General features: G+C 37.4%; 1 protein-coding gene across 2 annotated transcripts in view; it reads left to right on the forward strand.

Annotated features, from left to right (window-relative positions):
• LOC145997268 (cytosolic carboxypeptidase 2-like) overlaps window positions 1–23,115 on the forward strand; it is a 57,057-nt gene that overhangs the window by 10,130 nt on the left and 23,812 nt on the right. For both annotated transcript variants that reach the window (XM_083134137.1, XM_083134136.1), the window contains exons 2-9: window positions 4,575–4,747; window positions 5,913–6,065; window positions 6,414–6,649; window positions 8,361–8,507; window positions 10,348–10,489; window positions 11,589–11,702; window positions 14,114–14,224; window positions 19,491–19,660. In XM_083134137.1, the coding sequence (XP_082990263.1) occupies window positions 4,575–4,747; window positions 5,913–6,065; window positions 6,414–6,649; window positions 8,361–8,507; window positions 10,348–10,489; window positions 11,589–11,702; window positions 14,114–14,224; window positions 19,491–19,660 (1,246 nt within the window). The remainder of the gene's footprint in view (window positions 1–4,574; window positions 4,748–5,912; window positions 6,066–6,413; window positions 6,650–8,360; window positions 8,508–10,347; window positions 10,490–11,588; window positions 11,703–14,113; window positions 14,225–19,490; window positions 19,661–23,115) is intronic.

Raw genomic sequence — 23,115 nt, forward strand, 5'->3', positions numbered from 1 at the left:
ACAGACATGATACAACCATACCTGTCCAATGTCCGAACCTTCGACCTCTGGTTTCGTAGCGTCTTATACTCAGTGGAATTCTTAGGAAGAAAAACTGTAAAAGTAGGGTGAAAAGAAGCAAAGTTGTACGATGAATAAAAAGCCATGTTTAGTTCTTCTAAAACCTTCCAATTATCGAGTTCATGTTTTAAGTCCACTGTATGCACAGTAAGGCTAATAGTGTTGCCCACGGGACGAGACGGGACAGGCTTTTAAAAATTCGAGACGAGACGAGATTGATCATGTGTCCCTTTGACAAACGACTATTTTCGAGACGAGACAGCATTTCACAGCATTTCCACGAGACGAGACAGGCCAAAGTCTCGTCTCGTGGGCAACACTAAAGGCTAATCGGGGATCCGAACCACTATGTGCCTCCACCGATCGAACCCGGGACCCCTTGATTGCAAGGAGGGGACGCTACCACTGCATCATCAAGGAGGCCGAGAAAAACTTATAATTAGTCAGTAAAATTAATATTGAGGGACAAGACCTGCGAAGAGTTCTTTCATTCGGTTGCACGTGGTCATCACATCGAGTCCCATAGTTTCGAGAGCCTTCCATATCGCTTTGAAGTACTTCCCAAATTGTCCTCACGATGTTGGAACAGCACAGAAATTTTGGAACTAATACAAGCAGGCACATACCCAGGGAAGGGGCTCGGGGGCTGCAGTCCTTTCCCGAAATCCTACAAATATCTGATTTGAATAATGTATAGTAGTAATTAAATTTACTTCATTAACAGGATTAAACATATTGTATATGGTAAGTTGCAATATACCAAGAAATTCATCTTCAGCGCATTTACTCCTCCCCCCAACCTTTTCGTCTTTAGATGGCGGCTGCCGATAAGGGATAAGCCCCTTCCGAAATCAAATTCTGGCTACCGGCCTGACCACCAGCGATCGAACCTTGAACCTTTCGATTGATTGATTAATTGAACTGGTGTTTTAAGTCCACTTTATGCACAGTAAGGCTAATCGGGACTCGATCTACAGCTTAAAGTGAGATCCGAACAACTATGTGCCTCCATCGGGAATCGAACCGGGGCAGGTTCTTGAACCTACAGAACCAAAGACGAGAGCGTAATTATTTGAGCGTGTGGAACTTTGTTTTATCCAGTGCCATCATATATTCAGTTTTCCACACACAAATGAGATTAATTTTAAGAAATTAGACGTGTGCATATAATTTCTTATCGTCATCATTTCCCAAGTGAACAATCAGATGTCATAGAAGACTTGGGCCCTTTGAACTAAGATATACCAGATTCGATTCCGGTATGAACTGTATAAGTTACATGAGATGTCTAGCTTGAACTCATTACACACACATTTCATATTTGCACTGTTGCCAATACTTGTAAACCTGGTTCCAGCACTTTATATCTAAAACCACGGAAAAGGGTATTATCTACTTCTCAATTTTTTTCCCAGCAAATTTACAAATCTAAAGACTAATAACATTGTTCTTGGTGTACCAGCCATTAAGCTAATGTGCTCATTCTGCATTTAGTTTGCCGAATAATGGCTGTGTATTTCACGAGAGTATATCCGTAGACTGTTGGGGCTACAGAAGAAAATGATGTTCATTTCCAATTTATTGATTGATTGAGTTGGTGTTTTTAGTCCACTTTATACACAGTAAGGCTAGTCGGGACTGGTTCTACAGTGTAAAGTGGGATCCGAACCACTATTAGCATCCACCGGGTATCGAACCCGGAACCCCTTGATTACAAGACGACGATGCTACCATGCGCCACCGAGGAGGCCCTTGATCCTTTTCTTTCCAACACTATATACGTATATATATATATACACACACACATACATATATAATGTATGTACACAGCATAGGCCTACATGGTGTATAAATAGTTTTTAATTTATAATAGTTTGATAGAAAAAATCTTACGTTTGCCCCCCCCCCCCCCAAACTGATCAACCTAGCTACGTCCCTGTTGCTAAACTAAATACTTATGTATCTGAATGCCATACTTACAAAAGAAAGTTTTAAAAAAGTATGGAGGGTCCTGGATTTGAACCTGCGACACTTAATTTATTGGAAAAAAGATACCTGAGACGCAAGTACTTTACTAATAATCTACAACTTCGCTTGTAGCAAATGCCTTGAAACATGTTGATGACTGCGCAAACTACCACTTTTCTATCCGACGAACACATTTTCACTGGAAATTACGAGAATTGTTACTTTTCGCTCGTTGAACAGTACTTTGCAAAGGTGTTGTTATACAATTTGCATAAACTATTCGAAATTATGCCCTTTTGTGTTAAAACCTGACAGTGATATCGTCCAGGTGGACCACGAGCGAGTGCAGTGTTTCCAACCTCACAACAGTTTCTCTTATCCCAATTTTAACATGCCGAATCCCAAGTATTTTCTTAAATTATTCCTCAGACTAGAGTTTTCCGTTTTGTTCTCTATTAATATGTTGGGCGAATATAGTTTCTGACTTCTTGTTATAAACAAGACTGTATATCATTCACCACGGGGTTTCTCGCCTAGTAGAGGGATCTGCAGTAGAGTTGGCTACTCTCTGCTGCTTCTCCAGAGCTATGTTGCCAAATTAATGATTTCTGGACTTAGAAGGCGGTCAAGTAACATCTGGAGAAGTGTACATGTTCTTTCATGTGAAATTGAACTATTATATCCCTCTGGATTAAATATTATATAGTGGCATGCCCAGGGAGTAGCGATGTGCACACATATGCCCACACCCTAATACCCTTCCATATTGTTCATGACAACTCTCTAAAATTGTTGCCAAATTAACGATTTCTGGACTTAGAAATCTTTCAGGGCAGTCAATAACATTTGGAGAAGTGTACATAATATAATTTGAATGTTTACCCAGTGCTACTTGGTGATGTGGCCGAATGGTTAAGCTCTCACTTTTAGTGAGATAATTCAAGTTTGATCTCTGGTGGGAACTTCAAAATTTCAATGCTGACCATTCATCATGAGGATAATTGGACAACTCCTTGAAAAGAAGTAGCTGGCTCTTGTCTAGAATTCTAGATAGTAAAAACGATGAGATTTGGAGCACTAACCACACGTCATCCAGTGAAAACCTTCCTGGCAGGTCCTGATCTCACAAAGGCTGTTGCACCATGGTGTTGCAAGGATGGGGAAATTAAATTTAATTATTTAAAATTCTCAACAAAAACTAGTTTCATGAATCTTCACACTTAACTTTTGAGACATGTTTCTTGCTACTTGCACCTTTTTTTAAAAAAAATATATTACATCAGTCATAGATGTGTCTACAGTTATCTGATAATTCGTCCAGTAAGAATGCAAATGTTCTATCTCTAAATAGTAAACAAATGGAGATATTTTGGCTGTAGTCTATTTAGGATGTAACTGTTTCATCTCTGCAATTGTCTGATGCCTACATACAACCAATATTGATATATTGAGTGTCTTTTTGGTTCATGTGCAGAATTTGAAAACAGCCATGAAGAGTGCAAACTCCAACAGCCAATGAAACCTTACGACAGTTTCCTAAACCAACTACAAGTGCCATCCGAGTACAAGATAAACCACTTGCATTCTAACCTCAGTCACTTGTGGGATATGCTTAACAATGGTATTGGTCTTTGGTTCTTACTTTTGTTGTTAACAGACAGGAATTTTGAATAATAGTGGATTCAAAGTAGTAGATTGATTTCCCAAAATATGAATTATTTATTTTACTTTGCTACCAAATGACAAATTTATAATGAAATTGTTTCATCTCCATCTCTTTTCCAGAATGCAGTGTTAAATATGGTAGATACAACACTGGCACTCCGAAATCATAGCTGGTGTTTCGGGCAATTGTTCTATCTGAAATTTCAATTATTAATTACAGCATAAATAACTAACCAAACAACCACTTCCTTTTAAAGAGGATTCAATATATCAGCCTTTGGAATGGCACAAACTTTCAGCACAATTGTGACAAAGGTCCAATAAATATATCATGTCAAACTTTAAAGGGCTCCGCTGAAAAAATGAAAAATTAGACATAGAACATTTAGATTCTCAGTGCACGAATTCTTAGCTCTGAAGCTGAAACAAAGATATCAATGATAGAACATAAGATTGATTTTTTATCCATCATGGATTATTTTATCCATATAGAGCAGAACGTTGTTTATCCGCACGTCAATAGTCCACAACGTCAGTTATCCGCACACTCAAAAAACAGGTACAGTACTATAATTTAGGCACATACTGTACGTATATTATGAGTATTTTCTTACACAGTACTACATATGTAGTACTGTGTACTGTATGGATAAAATAAGCCAGTACTGTACGTGTTTTTCTTTGTTAAATACGTATGTATAAAATAAATCTGTACTGTAAGTGCTTTTCTTTGTTAAATAAACACATGTTTGATTATCCGCAAAAATCGTTATCTGCATAACTTTCGATCCCAATTAAGGCAGATAAACAACGTTCTACTGTATTAACAAACTGATGTTTCAATGAAATATTTTATACAAAACAAAATTATTCTCTTACAGGTAGTTATCTAAGTAATTTTCTACAACAAACTTTACGAACAAATCAAGTTGAAATCAACACAGACTCGAGAACAAATAAAGCAGTTGCCAAATTAAAAGAACCAAGGGATCTATATGCTCTACAGAAAGAATTCTGTCCACAACAAGCTCCCAGATGGCCTGCTGAATGTCAGGTAAGATTCCTTTCTAAAAGAAGATATAAAACATTAGAATTTTGTATCATATTGAAGATTACATTTCAAAATCTTCTTATTGTGTGCAGAACTTGCACTTCAAAATAATATAACAATTGTCTTCATTTATAGGAAATGCTTGAACTATACACACAATGCTTTCCTAAGGACTGTAAAAAGTGCTGAAAAGTAGTCAAAAGGAAAATACACTAAAGTTTTTATTCTTCAAATGTCAAGAACGCACGATTCAATTGGCTTTATTGTTGGGCAATGATCAGCATATATATCTTAGTTTTCATTATTTTATCTGACTGTTATGCAAAGGCACTGATGTGTGTTGTCTGCTTAGATAATGAAACAATGGTAAATTTTATTTTGACACTGCACGATGGTATCGACTCAGCTCTAGTTTTAAGCTTAGTTAGATGATAGATCATATTAAATAAAGTGGATTCTATGTTGACATGAAGCATAACGTGCAAGAAAGGAAAGCCTGGAGTTCGAATATTATACTACATTCCTAATTCTTAATATTAGATATGTTTAAAATACCTCCTAGGGCATTCAGGAGAAGGCATGAATCAGAGAACAGTAATCTAATTCACACTTGTCCTTCTGATACTGATTTTCTGTGACACTACACAGTTAAAAAAAAAAAAAAAATGAACTCAAAATTCTAAACATAAGTAACATACAACTGCTCAGGGCATTACATGTGAATTGTGGCATTGGTCATCTGCTTATAACTGAAGCATCCAAGGTTCACGTGGTTATATTATGGCTAAAATATGTACAGCCACAGTAACAGCCTAATAATGAATCAACAGCGAATATACTGTTATGTTCACATTTGCCAACCATTACATGTGTATCTAGTGTGTGGGTAAACACAGGAATGTTACAGTCGACATAGAGCTTGTTTTACAAACATCAGCAATAATCTAATTCACTTCAACCTACTTCATCCTCCTGCATATGCCTGAGGATGGAGACCAAACAAATCTCTGAAACATTTGTAAATAAAAAAAAAAAACAACAAGTACTGTGGTTACAAGTTCAAGCAATTCATCAAGAATCATTAATTACAAAGGTTAAATGATGACACTCAATTATTATTGGGAAATTTTAATATATTAACATAAACTATCTTTACTGCTCAATTTAGGTTGTCGAAGACCATATCAGGCACATCGACTATGCACCATCGTTCCCAGAACAATACTATGAGGTGACAGGCAGTGAAGTACAACCAAAGCCAGTAGGGGAGGAGTATGGAGAAGTCATTTTCCAGTATTTCCCTGTTAGCGCAGTCAATTATGTAAGTTTCTTACTATCTAATGGTAACATACATTTGTTTCACTTATTCAATCATGTAATAATGTACAGGGCATTATGTGAGGTTTAACAACCCTCTGTAATGAAACGTGGATTATAATTTTCTGTATGTTAGTAATGTAATAGAACTTCAAGGAAGAGTAAATTTAACGGACCTCCCTCCTCCCTAAATATATTTCTATATTCTGTTCTCACCAAACACTCGGTGTCAATAAAACATGTGTCAGTAATGAAAATAAGACTATCAATTATGCACTAATAAAATTAGGTAATACGTTTTTATAGCAGCAATAGTGCACTATAAAATACTAGTTTCTCTCTATCTTTTCAGTTTAGTCGTTCCTGTGTGGGAGGAAACCGGGTTGTTATCAATGGAATTCCATTGCTTAAAAATAATGACCAGTTCCTGAGGTTTGAATCAAGATTTGAATCTGGAAATCTGGCAAAGGCTGTGAGAGTCACAGATACCTACTATGAGCTGTACTTGAGGACGGACATGTACACGAACAGGCACATGCAATGGTACTACTTCAGGGTTGAGAACATGAAGAAACATCTTTGGTACAGGTAAGCTACTTCTTAACTGTATAAAGCAACTTGTTGATTAGCTTTTCACTTGCACACAAATACACAATCTACCAAAAAGTAATTGGGCACCCGTCTGAAATGTTTGATGCTCTGTTAAAACCTGGTGGTGCCACCTCTTGCTGATATAACAGCAAGTGGTTAGCACATTGCTCTACAATGCCAGGGGTCCCAGGTTCGAATCCTGGCCTGGGCATGCATGTTCTTTGTGAGTGTTTCATCATATCATCATTCATTCCAATCTTCACAATTAACAAAAAGTGGAAAAAAGCGAAGTAAAATAAACCAAATGAATCAAATGAATCATAGAGCTGAAATACCAGTATTAGCCAATATATGCAAATTAGAGTTCTGCAATGAGCATTTTTCACTCAAGCGGCAAATAGTTCGCACAGGCAACGCTACATGGCACACTGAATTGATAGTTCTGCTCGAGCGAAATACATTCAAACTCTCAAACCCTATTACTAGACATATTTCTGTAATTTGTCCATGGTAGTGGGTCATCAAATATGGATCGTGAAATAAAATACGAAATGAAATTAAAAAATAAGTGAACGTAATCATCATCTCCATGTCAAAATGCAGTTTTGTGTATCTTACCGAGATATGTGAAAATGAAATAGATGATTATGGGCTGAAACTGTTTAGGCTGACATTTTATGTTTCTACGATTATTGTCACATTGAAATGATGTTCGATTGAATGTTATAACTGCATTTTATTATTTCACAGAATATTATTATTCTTTTCGGTAAGTGAACAATGCTGTACACGTACTTCTTGCACTGTGATACGATATTTGTAATTGCTTAGGCAGGTCTGTCAGCATGTGTATCCATTTTACATTTCGGTCTGTAGATATTGCATACTTTCATATGTGCTGTATTTGAGTCTTACATAATAATATACGGAATTATGATTTAGAATTGTAATTGCGTAGAGTGGTTTCCTTCCATGAATGGGATTTAGGTTGACAGTGCTGCTCATTAGGCTCTGAAATACGGGACGTTGCCAATCATTCCACTACGAGTGCGGTACGATCGAGCATGGGAGATTCGAACGTGTTTGAGCGAGCGAAAGTGGTTCGATGCAGTACGCTAATGCACATGAAGACATTGGTTTACAACTAATATTTATTATTATAATTGAATAGTTGTATTAGTTTGTAATTAAGTGCACAATGTTGCTGTTTGTTATTATTTTATAAACAAACTTTTAAGTAATGTATGCTGGTTTTGTACAATAAGTTTCTAATAGAAGCAGGATAGATAACGATGAAACATGTAGTTCGTTTTAAAGAGAAAAAAAAAAATCTCAAAACCAAGAATGGGTTGGTTTTTCTTGGGAAAATATTGCATGTACGCTCATGGATCCTGAGAGAACAAAATCGGAAGAGGTGGTGAAAATTTGCACTTTCTGGTGACGTGACATAGAATAAATCCTACTGAATCAAATTTCGGCAACCAAGTTTCAGCTTTAGTATCTGAATCCTATACTTTAGTCCACAAATGACACATAAGTGTTGGATTACAGTTTCAGATCCCAGTACTATCAGACCACAGTGACAATCAACACAATGTTTGAAGACAAGAAAATCAAATGTGGCAAAATGAAGCACATAAGGATGCTGTGTGTGAAAGTAGTCTCAGCAGCAAGGTTTTCTAAAAGTAAAATCGCAATTCTATTTTAGGTTTTCCATTGTCAACTTAACAAAGCCAGACAGTCTGTACAGCTGTGGAATGAAGCCGTTGATGTACTCAACACGAGAGGCAGCACAGAAGTCCATTGGCTGGAGGCGATGTGGGGACAACATCACATACTTCAGGAATGATTCTTTGTAAGTTCTCCATTCATCTCGTGAAACTAGAGCTGAACTAATATGAGTACTAATGAGGCAGATAATATCGGTGGTATCAATATCAAAAGTATTGGTTTGATTGACTTATTGATTGAATTGGTGTTTTAAGTCCACTTTATGTACAGTAAGGCTAATCGGGAGTGGACCTACAGTTTAATGTGGGATCCGAACCACTATGTGCCTCCACCGGGTAAGTATTGGTTTGAATTTAAGGTCCAGTTGTAATTGTCAATATGTAATACTGGGTGATTCAAAAGTCGCTTAACACCCTCTGTAAAATGTAAAGGAGTTAGGCTGGATACATTGGTCATGATAGAATCAGGTTAGGCTTAGGGGGAACCACATTGGTGTTCCAAGCAGACGTCCGCCATATTGAATTCAACTCAAAATTTTTAAATAGGAAGGGGGTGATGTGATATATCAAACCAGGCTAGAATTTTATGATAAATGCAATGTCGAAGGTTTTTCCTCAAACTATCTTTAATCAGAAAAAGTTAAGACTGCATGATTGTAACAACTGTCTCATTTTCCAGGTGTGAGAAAACAGTGCCAGAATGCTCCTAACCTGTTTCTATCATGACCATTTGTACCCAGCCTAACTCCACTACATTTTACAGGGGGTGCAAGGGACTCATGAATCACCCCTTATGTTACAACATCCATTAGGTGATAAAATAAATGGCTATATAGACCTGTTACAGTTCAGGCTATCAAGTGGTCTGTCTTCTGCAGGTTGTTGTTTCATACAAAGATGGTGACTCATTGCACTATTGCAAGAGTCCTTCGGCAATAAGCAAAACATATCAATAGCTATTCAGGCCTCTAGAGGCCAAATTATTTTCCTTTTGCCATTCGGAATATCAGCTTCCTTTGTGCCAGTTGCCTGTTATGGGATTGAAGGAATCATGTGATAGCTGGCAAAGTCTTCCAGCTGACTGCAGACCACCCACTGGGAGGAGATCTCACACTGAAGCTACAAACAACAGGCAACAAGTGCCGCTTCAGAATGAGCCAATCAACAGCAACGTTTTACACTGTAGCAGCATGACAGGCCGCAGAAGTCTGCGTTTGATTGGTGAAATCCTCAAGCAACATGTCATGTGTGAAATCTGCCTGAGGTAAACCTTCTGGCCTATTGTGCACTTAATCTTTTTCCCTTTCTGTATCTGCATGTATGTAGCATGAAAAACGACTAGTTGTTAGAGAACAACAGGGTGAGAAATCCTGGTGGTGATAGGGAGGGGGGGGGGGGGCAAACAATCTTGATCCTCTCACCAAAAGTTTTCGGGGGGGAGAGAGTTTTTGTTATAAGAACGGAGATAGGCAAAGAGTTTTAAATTCAAATATACTTTACTAGAAAATAATCAAAAACATAGAAAGAATGAAGGGTAATGTCTGTATCTGTGTGTATCTCAGTGCTTTCTCTCTCTCTCTCTCCCTCCCTCTCTCTCTCAAGAGATCATTAACAGATCTACACATTAACAAAATATGGACAATAAAAGTAATAGAACAATGCAAGACAAATATAAGTATGAAATCTAATTGATTTATATTAATAAAAGGCAAAAATTGAACTAAAACGTAAACATAATAAAACAATTTCAATAATTTTGCAATTTATTGACATATTAAACCAGTTAGTAAAAAATTAGTTTGCCACTTTATAAATATCTGATATATATAAAAGTAACAAATTAATTCCTTCATATATATTTAATAATAATATATGTATTTAAGTGTTTAGAAATTTACTTTTATGTGTAACAACATAAGAAATATGTACATAGTATATCATACATTTTCCTTTCTTTACATACAGGAGCGATGATGATGATGACCAACCTACATCCTACACACTAAGTTTTAATGTAGCATTTCCACATGATGATGATACTGTATACATGGCACACTCTTACCCTTATACTTATACACACCTTCAAGACTATCTCATGCAGCTGCATGTAAGTAGGTGTTTTCTTAATAATAATAAAATTTAACCTCTCAAATTATAAATAGTACTGAATTAAGTTAACTTCATAATGAGTTTATAGTTTGATATTGTATAGAATCAACATACATGGGTGAGGGAAGAAGAAGGTCCAGAATTTTTTGAGGGGGAGAGGGCCAAGAAAAGCTTTTTATCATTAAAAGTAGTAATGTTCCTTTTTATCCTAGATGTTTTTTTTAAATAGGAGACCAGAACGTTGATATAAAATTGATTAAGTAAGGAAGCAAGTAGTAGTAATGTAATTATTATTAAGAATTGTAGCTTTCCTGGTAACCTGATTCGAACAACTGTCTGTTCTCAGATTACCAGCCAGCTTAATTCGATGTTAACATCCATTTTGAGAGCATACATTGCTCTCATTTCGAGCACAACATTCCCTGATGATGAGAGCTATGTATATGTGAAAAAATTTTAAATTGAGGGAGTGTCAATTGTCCCTGTGAACACTCTTTGTGAGGGACAATTACTGTGAAATATGGATAGACAAATCCACTTCATCGATATTTATTTATCTATAATCTATAGTATTCATCCCAATTGAAATGGGTACTGAAAAATCTCCAGATATCTGTCGTCTCATTTATTAGCCAACTTTAAAATGAACAATTTTATTCTGCAACCAACGCATGTCCTCTAGGATCCACTATTTCACATTTTTTCTCTTTTACTTCTACGAAGGTCGTTCGGAAAATTGTACCTGTTTGCTCACAGAGTGTGCACAAAGCCACAACCTTCACTTCTCCCGGCATAGACTGCCTCAGTCATAAAAGGAAAAAAAATACATTCTAACGAATCTATTCTAAACAAATTGAAATCAAACAATTGTATGCAACAAACTGTAATAGTTTTGCTTTTACTTAACCTGAAGTTTATATCCCCTCAAGGATACTGGCTTTGTAATTGAGTTTCTAACTCAGGTGATTACAACTTTGGATTGAAAATGTATAAACAGATGCTTTTCAAAGTTATTTTTTAAAATGTGCAAGTTTTCTCTACTCTGTCAGAATTAACTTTATCTAATACCAGATTTTTTTTTTTTTGAAATTTTACAGAATGACCCACTGAAATCTACTTTTTGTAAACTTAGATTGCTGTGTAGATCCTTGGCTGGCAACAATGTGTATTACTTGACCATCACAGCACCTTCAACAAGTGAAGAACCAAAGGTAACGTAATTATTTAGTTTGAAAGTTTCTTTGCATGAAACCAATGTTAACAATGCTTGAAGTGGAAATTTCTAGCGTGGGGGGATGCTTGGTAAAGTTTTGGGATAGGAAAGGGAGATGCTTGTACGGTGCAACATGGGGATGTGGGTGCAGCATGCTTTATGAAAATTATCCTAGTTGTGAGGATGCTTTATGATTTTTTTTAAGTGGAGGATGTGTCCCCCTGCTTTGAGCACTGTTGCTTTGTCCATATGTGTCCTGCAATAGACATATAAACGTTCACAGAGATGTAAGTTGAGGAAATTATGGGGACATCAGTAGTTCAGTGGTAGAGTACAGGTATGGAATGCTCAAGATTCAGGTTCAAACCTTGATTGAACCACAATTTTTATGCAACTTACCAGTAATTATAGTCTTAAATCCTGTTTATAAATAGTTTCAAATTGTATATTACTTTTCAACTAAGGCCTATACCAGTCTGTAATTCATGAAAAATCAGAAAGAGATGGAATTTTGCTTCAGTGAAGGTGAGATTATTCCCAAAATTTCCTTCTATCAGACTTGAGAGAACATTTTTTTTTTAAAAAAAATATGGCAATTTGCTTCTCTGAAATATTAATGACAGCTGATTTTCATGTTTTTATTATCTTCGCTTTCTAGTTATATTTTTATAAACATATTTTTTCCAATATATGGTGGTGTGGTGGCATAGGAACAATTCAATATATTAGGTTGTATCTTATATTGATAAAAAGAAACATGGCATAGCATCCAAAGTAAAGCATGATTGTTTTATTTTGTGAGGGTGATATTTATTGACTGATGAATGCAAGGTAATTTTCTTTCTAATTTTATGTTGCATTTCTACCTAAAAGGCTAATTGCAATGATGAAGATGAATGGTGATCAAATGAAATTCATGAAAGGGCACCCACAATAGAACATCCATGTCCATGGCGAGCTTTAAACCCAGAACTTGCACTGACCAACATCCTTGGCCATGAAGATGGCAACTAACAGTAGAAAATGTATTTCAACAGGACACAGGAGTTAAGTACTTTTATTTGTCAAACATGGTCCCGCAACGTGACTGTGTGGTCTAAGGTGTCATGTTTGGGCTTGGGCAACAGGACATCCACTGGTTTCTCTCTCCTATTTTTCTCCTGAGATTTTGGCCAATATATGGAACTGGTGGCCACTCACTATTGTGAGGAAATTGGGGAGCTACAAATGAGTAGTGTAACCTGGTCATGGAAAACTACAACCGAGGCATTGTTCAATATGATCAATTTAATGTGAATCTATTTGAAGAAGACCCTGTTCGAAGTTGGGAACGTTATGTTTGTACTGTATTTTTTATACAATAAATTTTGCCTTGGTCAGCATTTGAGTGTTTTAACGACTGAGGGTTCGTCATGCTGAACACATGTTCCCTGTAACTGGTTGAATGATCGCCCACCTCTGCTGAGGTATGTGGGAGTGAGGCTCGCAGTTGGAAGGTATGTCATGGCCTGCAAGGGCTGTTGCATTATGGGTTACATACTAAACATGATACTGCAATATAATTTGACTATTTATTAATAATAATAATATAATAACCCATGGTACAACAGTCTGACTGCCAGCCTCATTCCCATATGTCCAAGAAGCAGATGTAAGAAATCATGCAACAAGTTGCAGGGTGACGTGTGGTCAATACAATGAACCCCCAGTTGTCGTACGTTTTCTATGAACCGGGTTACCCTACTCGTCGTACATAGCTCCCCAATTTCCTCATGATGGTGTGTGGCCATTAGTCCCATACACTCGTTGAAATCTCAGGAGAAAAGTTGTTCCACTTTCCCCCAGGAGACTCGAACCAGCACATGCCCCATAGCCAAAGCCGGAAGCATTAGTCTGCACAGCCACGGTGCAGGACACTATTAATTAATAGGAAAATAAAATACATATGTTTTAAAAAATTGAAACAGAGCAATCCTTACTCAACCCTCTCATCGCATGTGATTCTTATACATATTGGTGCTCTGCAAGTTACGCTTTGAACCCAGAACACTAAAGCATAATTTTCCATCAGGGGGGTGTAGTATAAATTTAGATTTAAAATGACCATAAATTGAGTCTTTGTGAAAAAAAAAATTAGGGGGTGCTGAGGAAATTTTGGGGCTGTGCGAATTAATCACTGCACTGAGGCAACACTGGACAATGCCGGTTGGTTGGTCTTTCATTGGTCGTACTGAGTTACATTACATTATCATTATTGAAATTACTTATTGTGCATTAAGTGGTTTGCTTTTGATCTCGCCACCAAAAGTAACAGAAAATCAATATAAAATAATAAAAATACAAATATTGCACTTTTAAATTTCAACATGCTTCCTTCCTTTATTTATTTTATTTTATTTTTTTTTGCAGAAGAAGAAAGCAATTGTTGTGACTTCAAGGGTTCATCCTGGAGAAACTCCATCTTCTTGGATGATGAAGGGCTTTATAGATTATCTTACAAGTGATTGTTACCAAGCTAGGGTATGTTCATCATTTCATGACTGTTATTATCTTAACATTATGTAATTTTCAGGGCTGAGCTGATAAGAGTTCGGTTTTACGCAAAGTCTGCAGAAATGTCAAGCTGCACTTTCACACAGACTAGAAATCCTGCAAATCATGTTGTAATAATATTAACATAACAACTGGAGTTGTAGCATGCAGTACTAACCAATTCACCACAGGAGTTGGCAGAGTAGCAGAAAGCTGATAGAGTTATCCGTAATCTCTCTATATATAAAAATGGATGTATGTTTGTATGTATGTGTGTTTGTTCTGGCATAACTCTCGAATGTCTGGAGCGATTTCAACCAAATTTGCAACACATATCACTTGCAATCTCGAAAGAAATACTGTGGGGGTAAGGCACCCTTGGCACCCCTAGGGATGGAGGTTGGAAGGGGGTGACATGTAAAAATAATCGAAAACGACCGATATTAGTGTGGCATTCATAGTTTTCGGGGTCGCTAAGATGAATAGTGACACTCCCCAGGGATGCCCACGGGGGGGGGGGGGGTTTCATGATGCGCCTCCGTCATGGAAATTTTTGGGGGGGACAAAATTTTATACCAGTTCTATATATCTTCACACAAATATGGGGGGGGGATAGTTTCGTTTGATTGGATTGTTATTGATTTTTAGTTTTGGTTATTATGTATAGTTTTTCTACCTACCTGTGGGTGATCGCAGCAAGAGGATTGAAATGAAACGCCACTTTTTATGTCTTTAGAATCAGTTTGGATGGAGGGGAGGGGACGTGCTATTCGCATTAATACAAGGTTAGTCGAGCAGACAAACTGTGAAGAATAAGGTTCAGCACTAACAATGGCAGTGAGCCTGAGCAGTTTTGTACGTTTTATGTTAGCAAACATGAAAGTGAGCCTAAAGTATTTAAAATAAACATATATTGCTTACATATGTCTATTACACAGTGACACAACTACAGTATGCAGGGGGGCATTGCCCCCCCCCCCACCTTTGATGGAAGTCAATTCTATGGGGGCCAAACATTGACGGCCACCAAGGGCACCTACAGGGGAGCACAGAGGAGCAATTACCCCTTCGATTTCAAATTTTATGCAAATAAAAATACATTTGTAAAATTTTCTTGATCGCTTCAGTCGAAATGTCTGCTTTTCTCATTTTCGTCAAGTTCAGAGCTATAGCTGGCGGGGGAGAGTCGACCAAGGGCGCCGGATGATCTAAATGAGAAAAAGTTGTAAAAGAGATAATGCCATGGCATCCAGTGAATTTACCCCCCCCCCCCCCCAACCAAAAAATTTGTGGTTGCGCCTCTGGGATTATATTGTTTCTGCAAATTTTGTCTGACCAAAATAATTTGAGTAATTAATTCGGCATAAACAGGGGGGGGAGATGCATCATGGGCCTTGGGGGGGATGGGCACCCCTGAAACTCCCAATGCCGTTCAACTCCAAGACACCCCTGGCACCCCTAGGGGTGGGGGTGGGAAGGGGGTGGCATGTAAAAATAATCGAAAATGACCGATATTTGTGTGGAATCCATAGTTTTTGGTGTCGCTAAGATGAATAGTGATACTCCCAATGCTGTTCAACTCCAAGACACCCCTGGAAACCCTAGGGATGGGGGTGGGAAGGGGGTGACATTTAAAAATAATCGAAAACGACCGATATTAGTGTGGAATCCATTGTTTTCGGGTTCGCTAAGGTCAATAGTGACACTCCCAATGCTGTCCAACTCCAAGACACATCTGGCACCCCTAGGGGTGGAAGTGGGAAGGGGGTGACATATAAAAATAATCAAAAACGACCGATATTAGTGTGGGATCCATAGTTTTTGGGGTCGCTAAGATGAATAGCGACACTCCCAATGCCATTTAACTCCAAGTTCATTTTACACTATAGTTAGAATTCATTATTTTCCTGTCTAATAGAAGATTGGGATAAATAAATACCCGGGCAATCAGCTAGTGGCCTACAAAAGAATGAGGTGCTGTAATGCTCCAGTTGATACGCTATCTAAATTACACACAAGAGACCAGGATAGATTTCATGTCCAAATGTTCTCAGGTGGGAATTTTTCCATCAATGTCCCTGCATAAAGCTGCTCTGAGGATTACCCAGCCTCAAAAGAATGGATACCTGAGGTCAACTCTGGAATATAAAGACAATGAGAGCATGGTGCTGATCATGTCAGCTGTGGTATTGCCGAGATTGGAAATGTACGGTAACCTGCCTCTACACCTCTTTATGTATCGTGTGGTGACCAGAGATAAACCTTATTTATTATTGGTCCACCACAGATTATATGGGTGAGTGAGATATATGTAAGTCATCGTTAACATTATTAGTAAGACGACTAGATGTATTGGTATTGTTATGTTCAATAAACAGAACATAGCTTTAATTTTTTTTTTTTTTTACTAAAAGTACATTTCTTCTGCAACAGGGTAAATTCTTCTTTCTTATTGTGTATAATCTAATTCATATTTAGCACTATTGAAAGAAAAATCGAAATTCCTACCAGTCATGAGAAGCGAAAACATCAAGAAACAAATAGTTTTATTTTCCCTGTAGATGGCAGTTCAGACCTCTTACGGTCAACTGATTCAAACAGTTTATCTCTGCTGCCAATAGATGGCATCTAACAGCAATATTATGATAGCCATGAATTGAATATATACAGTGGCGTAGCGCAGTTTTCTGGGCCACCCCTGCAAGTAAAATATGGGGGGGGGGCCTTAGTGACAAATAAATCATGATGCCGGAGTGGGAGGGGGTGACACTAGTTAGCTAGTCCCCCTCACCCCCTTTAAGTTGTACAAGAAATTAACTTTTATCCCAAATACTCTGCCTTCCCATTTTTTGTATATCAGTGTAGTAACTTCTTGAAACTAAATCAGGATGATCTGAATCTCTGATAAATAACTGGAAGAAGAATCTGGAAATATTTTCGTTTATTTCAATGCAGCAGCACAGCCAGGAATCGTTTTTGGAGGAAGGGGAATCTTCCCACTGCCAAATATTTTGTTCCTGATCCTTTGTGGTTTTTTGCTTGAAACATTTTTTAATGAGGTTACATATAATACACAGATATTTTTTAAAAATACTAGTTTGGGGGAATTGTTAAAGGATAGTAAATATCCTCTTTTGGACTTTGAGGTGGATGTGCCTTCAGCCCCTATGCCATCCCTGATTGCGCCAGGCCAAGATTCAATGTAAGAGTTGCTCGCATTAGCCTTCTAATACTAATATTGAGTAATATACTCAAGCAAGCTTATCACTGCAGTTATGGGGGTTGAACTAGACCTATAGATTGTCAGTGGTGACCTAACATCACATAAAGTCAATTGCTATCTGGTACGAAGAAATGGATGCAATCTCGTCTTGAGAGATAAAGCTGCGATAGGACTCTATTCACTGAAAATTTGTCTCAATGAAATGTCACTTGGAAGGACTGAACCCCCCCCCCCCACCCAAAAAAAAAAAAAAAAGGTTGCCACAGACACAATGTTTAATTTTGGTGTTATTGGACCTTAATATCATTATTCATAATTTTAACACTGCCACTTCTTTTCGATAGACCATTAATCATATATTTCAAAGATTTTTTCATGAAACAAGAACCGTTTTATTAACAGATCATCAGTGCTAGAATTTGCATAAGCATCCTCCTCCACCTATATACCCTGTCCCAGGTATCTCGGGAACAAGGCCGTGCATAGCGGCAGAGAAGGGAGGTGAAATCAAGTGGACAGAGCGAAGCAATACACGCAATGCTGGGAAGGCTGGTAACTGCAGTCGCTCCCCCTCCCCCACCCCTCTCCACGCAAACCACTTCCTCTCATGTGTTCATTGGTGGACCTGTCTCGTGTCACTAGTTGCACAGAGATTTATTTTCGTTTGTCTGCTCCAGAGATATTAGGGACAGAGTGTACTGCATTGTCTTCAAGCTGATCCACACAAGGATTTCCTTCTATCCCCAAACTCAAACAAGGAAATTTGGCGCTAGGAATTTTCACTTCGAACACTGCAAATCACAGAAATCTTAACATATTGGAAAGAAGAACTAGTTGGACAGAAATGTTCACAAAATTTCAATACACAAGAAAAATAAACTTCACAAAATTGCACAAAATAATATGCAGATTTAACTCATACGCTGTATACCGTGTGTAACAGAGGAGGGGATAATGGCCCTCAGGGCAAAGGAATAATTGCCCCTGGGCCCCACCTCCTATTGAATTTTTGGGCCCCTTTGAAGTAAAACGTATCAGGTGTAGACAATGTGGGAAATTCATTTCGGCTCTTATTTCAATATGAAAAGGCTTGGGGCCACCTTGAAAATATTTAATATGAAGTTACACTTTTAATATCACGTGTAACACTAATATTAGCGGTAAAAGGTCATGAATTACCAAGTTTGATGTTTATTGTGTAGCAATAAGGAATCTACTGGTTGAGCAACTGAATCTTACTACACTACGTTTACAACAAATTGTGTAGCTATAACAGTATGAGATGAAGGATATTTTCCTATCCATTGCTATCTACACAGCAAGTAAGTTAATTCTGCATTTTGGAGGGAACCCAAATGACAAGTTAACCGTGGCCTTCCTGCTGAGATAATACACCACTGCTTATTATCAGAGACATCGTCACATGATGTTACTGGGAACCAGATTTCTGTTTCGAAAATCGACTTCTTTTTTTTTGCCGACACTGTGGAATTTCTACTGTTATATAAAATTTCAGAAGAACATTGTGGGGGCAGCAGCTGCGCCACTGTATACATGTAAGTCACACTGGCTTGAGTGGTTAATTATGTTTTGATAATAACAAACAAATGGACCCATGGGCATCTAGAAGAGCATGAAGAGGGGGAGGGGGCATTGAAAGTGAATGTCGGCTGAAAACTACATACTTCACATATTTGATTTTGTTTGAATCATATTACTTTGTGTTAATTATTTTAAGGGAGCCAATTCAGTAAGGATGGTACAGGTTCAAACTGAATAATAATACAATTTCAAATTCAAACTGTTTGCGGAGCATTTCTTTTCATTTAAATAATGCCTGTATTGTTTCTCCCTGAAAAAAAAACAACCTATGTGGATGTTCGTGGACACAGTAAGCTTAGTAAGAAATCTTTCCACTCACCATGAAGTGTCGGGAGCCTTAGATTTGGTTATTGTTAATGTCAATTCATTGTTCTCTTAAATGCATAATGTTTAGTAGTACTGCAAGATTGTAACATAGCATCTTTTCAGGAATTACGAGAGAAATTCATTTTTAAATTAGTACCTATGCTTAATCCTGATGGTGTGATAGTTGGGAATAACAGGTGTTCCCTAACAGGAAGAGATCTGAACCGTCAATACCGCACTGTGATGAGAGAAACATATCCACCAGTTTGGCACACAAAGGTCATGATAAGAAGGTATGCATATGTGGCACAAAGATTATATAAGTAAAAAGACAACGAATACAATTTAGTTTTCACATATAATATACAGGGTGTATCATAATAGAGTAAACAACTTTAAGAAATTATTTTGACTAAACTATATGCAATACAACAATGATATTTGTTGTGTATCAATCAGTAACATTTCAAGTTTCTATGAATGTCTATAAATGTTCAATTTGACTTCCACCAGTTATGCAACACACATCCCATCAAAATTCTAGTTTTTGGCACACTTCTCCCAAGAACTCATCGTCCACCAAAGCAGGGGTGTTTCCTATTCTCTCCTTTAGCTGTTGCACATTCTGGAGCCTAGGTCGCACATAGACTTTGTGTTTCAGAAAGCACAGAAGCCTAGGGGTGTAAGGTCTGGGAACTTTAAAAGACAGCCTGCTTTTTCTGCACCTGTGAAAGTCGCCATTTTCTTTGACACTACACCAGCGCCACAATGACTGTGTTTACAAAAGTCCTGTGCATGAAAACAAAACTTGAAGATTTTCTCGTTGTTATTTAACAAACCTCATTTTTGTGTTTCAGATATATTTTATATAATAATAAACCTGATAAGTTGTTTAGTCTTTTATGATACATGCTGAATACACAGCAATACTTTTTGTATTTAATGAATATTATATTTTGTGGAATCTAATTTTATTTTACTGAGCTCGGCTACCGTGACAGCTCCATAAAGTGAAAACAATAGGCAGCATAACCGTATGATCTGATGTATACCATATTAATACTTCTTCAAGTTATTTAACTTACTTTATATAAATAATAACTAAATGTCGTTGTTTCAATATTATTGGAAAAACAAATGTAGTTATATTAAAATATTACTTTTTTTTTTAAACATACTGCATTTATTCACGACACTAGTTCTGATAAGCAGTGTTACGACCATATGTAGGGGTTTTCTGGTATTGGGAGATGAGTTTGCTACCTGCTTCCCATCCCCAATAGGGTGTATCGAAAAAAACTTTTTTTCGAAATGTTAAGGTGGCTAGTGCGGAAAAGTGGCCATTTGTGACCAAAAACACGTCTGATTTTTTTCAGATTTTTTGGAGGTCGTTTAGGTGGCGTGCATCAACCTTGAAGTTTTGATAGTGATTTGGTTATGCAACACGCACAACAATTTCACAAAAATGTCATTATTAAGCTATTTCATGTCTTATTTTCTGCATTATGGTCATTTATTGTTTTGTTTATGGCAAATATGTTACATTCGTGCCTTAGGGGTGGTTTCCTATGCTGTTTACGTATGCTTTTGCTCAAAAATTGTCAATTTGAGGCTAAAAACTCCATTTTTTCTATTGATGGTTTCCAATTGGTTTCGACTGTGTTTTATTCGAAAGTTTTCCGATATAAAAGACTAAATAAAATATTTTGACTTTCTAATTGTTAACAGTTCCTCATTACTGTCCAGCGCTTCGCTTATTTTCATAGCTTATTATGCTTTGAAAATAACCCAGATCTCACCATGAGGATGTGGCTGGACTGCGAGCTCCACCCATGTTGGCAAACATAATTTTACTAAGGGGCAGGCCAAGATTTTCTTCTAGTTTTCTCCTTGAACTTTATAGTCACTTTTTGTTCGAAATGTCGGCATATGTTCTCTAGATTCCAATTTCGCTTTGATGTAGCCATCACGTGCACTGGCGCCGAAAATGGAAGAAGCAGCCTCTGTGATAATTTTCACAAGTTGCTCCACTCCTTGTGTGTGGCAGGGCTATTTTTTGTTTTTAATGTAGTCATCTGCTTCTTCATTTGTAATATTATTGGTCAATGGAGGCTCGTGGATGGTTTCTTCTTGATCCCAAACCACACATACTACATAATGAAGGTGTACGCACCGGTGTGGTTTGGGATCAAGAAGGAACCATCGATAACTGACGGAGCCCAACACCTCTAGAATTTGATCCACTTGTCCCGATTTCTCCCACACCACTTGAGAGATCTGATTCATAGGGTCATTCAACAAAACGCATTCTTGGCCCATCCTGAAAATCTCCTGCTGGCTTTAATAACCGACCAAAACCCAGAAATAAGAAGTCTTGGTTGGCAAAGAATTATGAAAGCAAGAGGATTGAAAAAAGGCAAAAGAATTCTCACTTTTGTTTTACCAACCATCAATTTTAATGCAGACCAATACTATGACATGGTTGATTGGGCTTTGTGCTCCCTCCATGAGCCTCCGTTGACCAATAATATTACAAATGAAGAAGCAGATGACTACATTAAAAACAAAAAATAGCGGAAATTCAAGACTTCCCCTGCCACACACAAGGAGTGGAGCGACTTGTGAAAATTATCACAGAGGCTGCTTCTTCCGTTTTCGGCACCAGTGCACGTGATGGCTACATCAAAGCGAAATTGGAATCTAGAGAACATATGCCGACATTTCGAACAAAAAGTGACTATAAAGTTCAAGGAGAAAACTAGAAGAAAATCTTGGCCTGCCCCTTAGTAAAATTATGTTTGCCAACATGGGTGGAGCTCGCAGTCCAGCCACATCCTCGTGGTGAGATCTGGGTTATTTTCAAAGCACAATAAGCTATGAAAATAAGCGAAGCGCTGGACAGTAATTGAGAAACTGTTAACAATTAGAAAGTCAAAATATTTTATTTAGTCTTTTATATCGGAAAACTTTCGAATAAAACACAGTCGAAACCAATTGGAAACCATCAATAGAAAAAATGGAGTTTTTAGCCTCAAATTGACAATTTTTGAGCAAAAGCATACGTAAACAGCATAGGAAACCACTCCTAAGGCACGAATGTAACATATTTGCCATAAACAAAACAATAAATGACCATAATGCAGAAAATAAGACATGAAATAGCTTAATAATGACATTTTTGTGAAATTGTTGTGCGTGTTGCATAACCAAATCACTATCAAAACTTCAAGGTCGATGCGCGCCACCTAAACGACCTCCAAAAAATCTGAAAAAAATCAGACGTGTTTTTGGTCACAAATGACCACTTTTCCGCACTAGCCACCTTAACATTTCGAAAAAAAGTTTTTTTCGATACACCCTAATCCCCAATCATGGGAAAAATACAGAAGTTATCAACCAGAAATGCTGTATTTCTAACAAGTGATATCTGAGAAATAAAATATTTTATTTCGGAAACTCATAAATCAAGGATCGGGGGGGAAAAAATCAGGCAAGTAAATTTTCTGTTTTAAGCGATGTAGTGGTGTTCTTTCAATCCAAGATGAAGAGAGGCATCGCCAAGTGGTATGAAACGGGGAAAGAAGGAAGCTGATAATGAGTTTCTTTCCCAATTTCATACTAGAGATGGCCAAATCTGGATACAATTTTATCCACATGTCGGCTAATTTTATATCAGGATTTCAAATATCCAGATATTGGATATTCTGATATCCAGATTATATCCGTTTTATGGGCTATCTACATATTC

Source organism: Lepisma saccharinum, chromosome 13 (genome assembly GCF_977018435.1).
Source record: "Lepisma saccharinum chromosome 13, izLepSacc3.1, whole genome shotgun sequence".
NCBI classification, from domain to species: Eukaryota; Metazoa; Arthropoda; class Insecta; order Zygentoma; family Lepismatidae; genus Lepisma; species Lepisma saccharinum.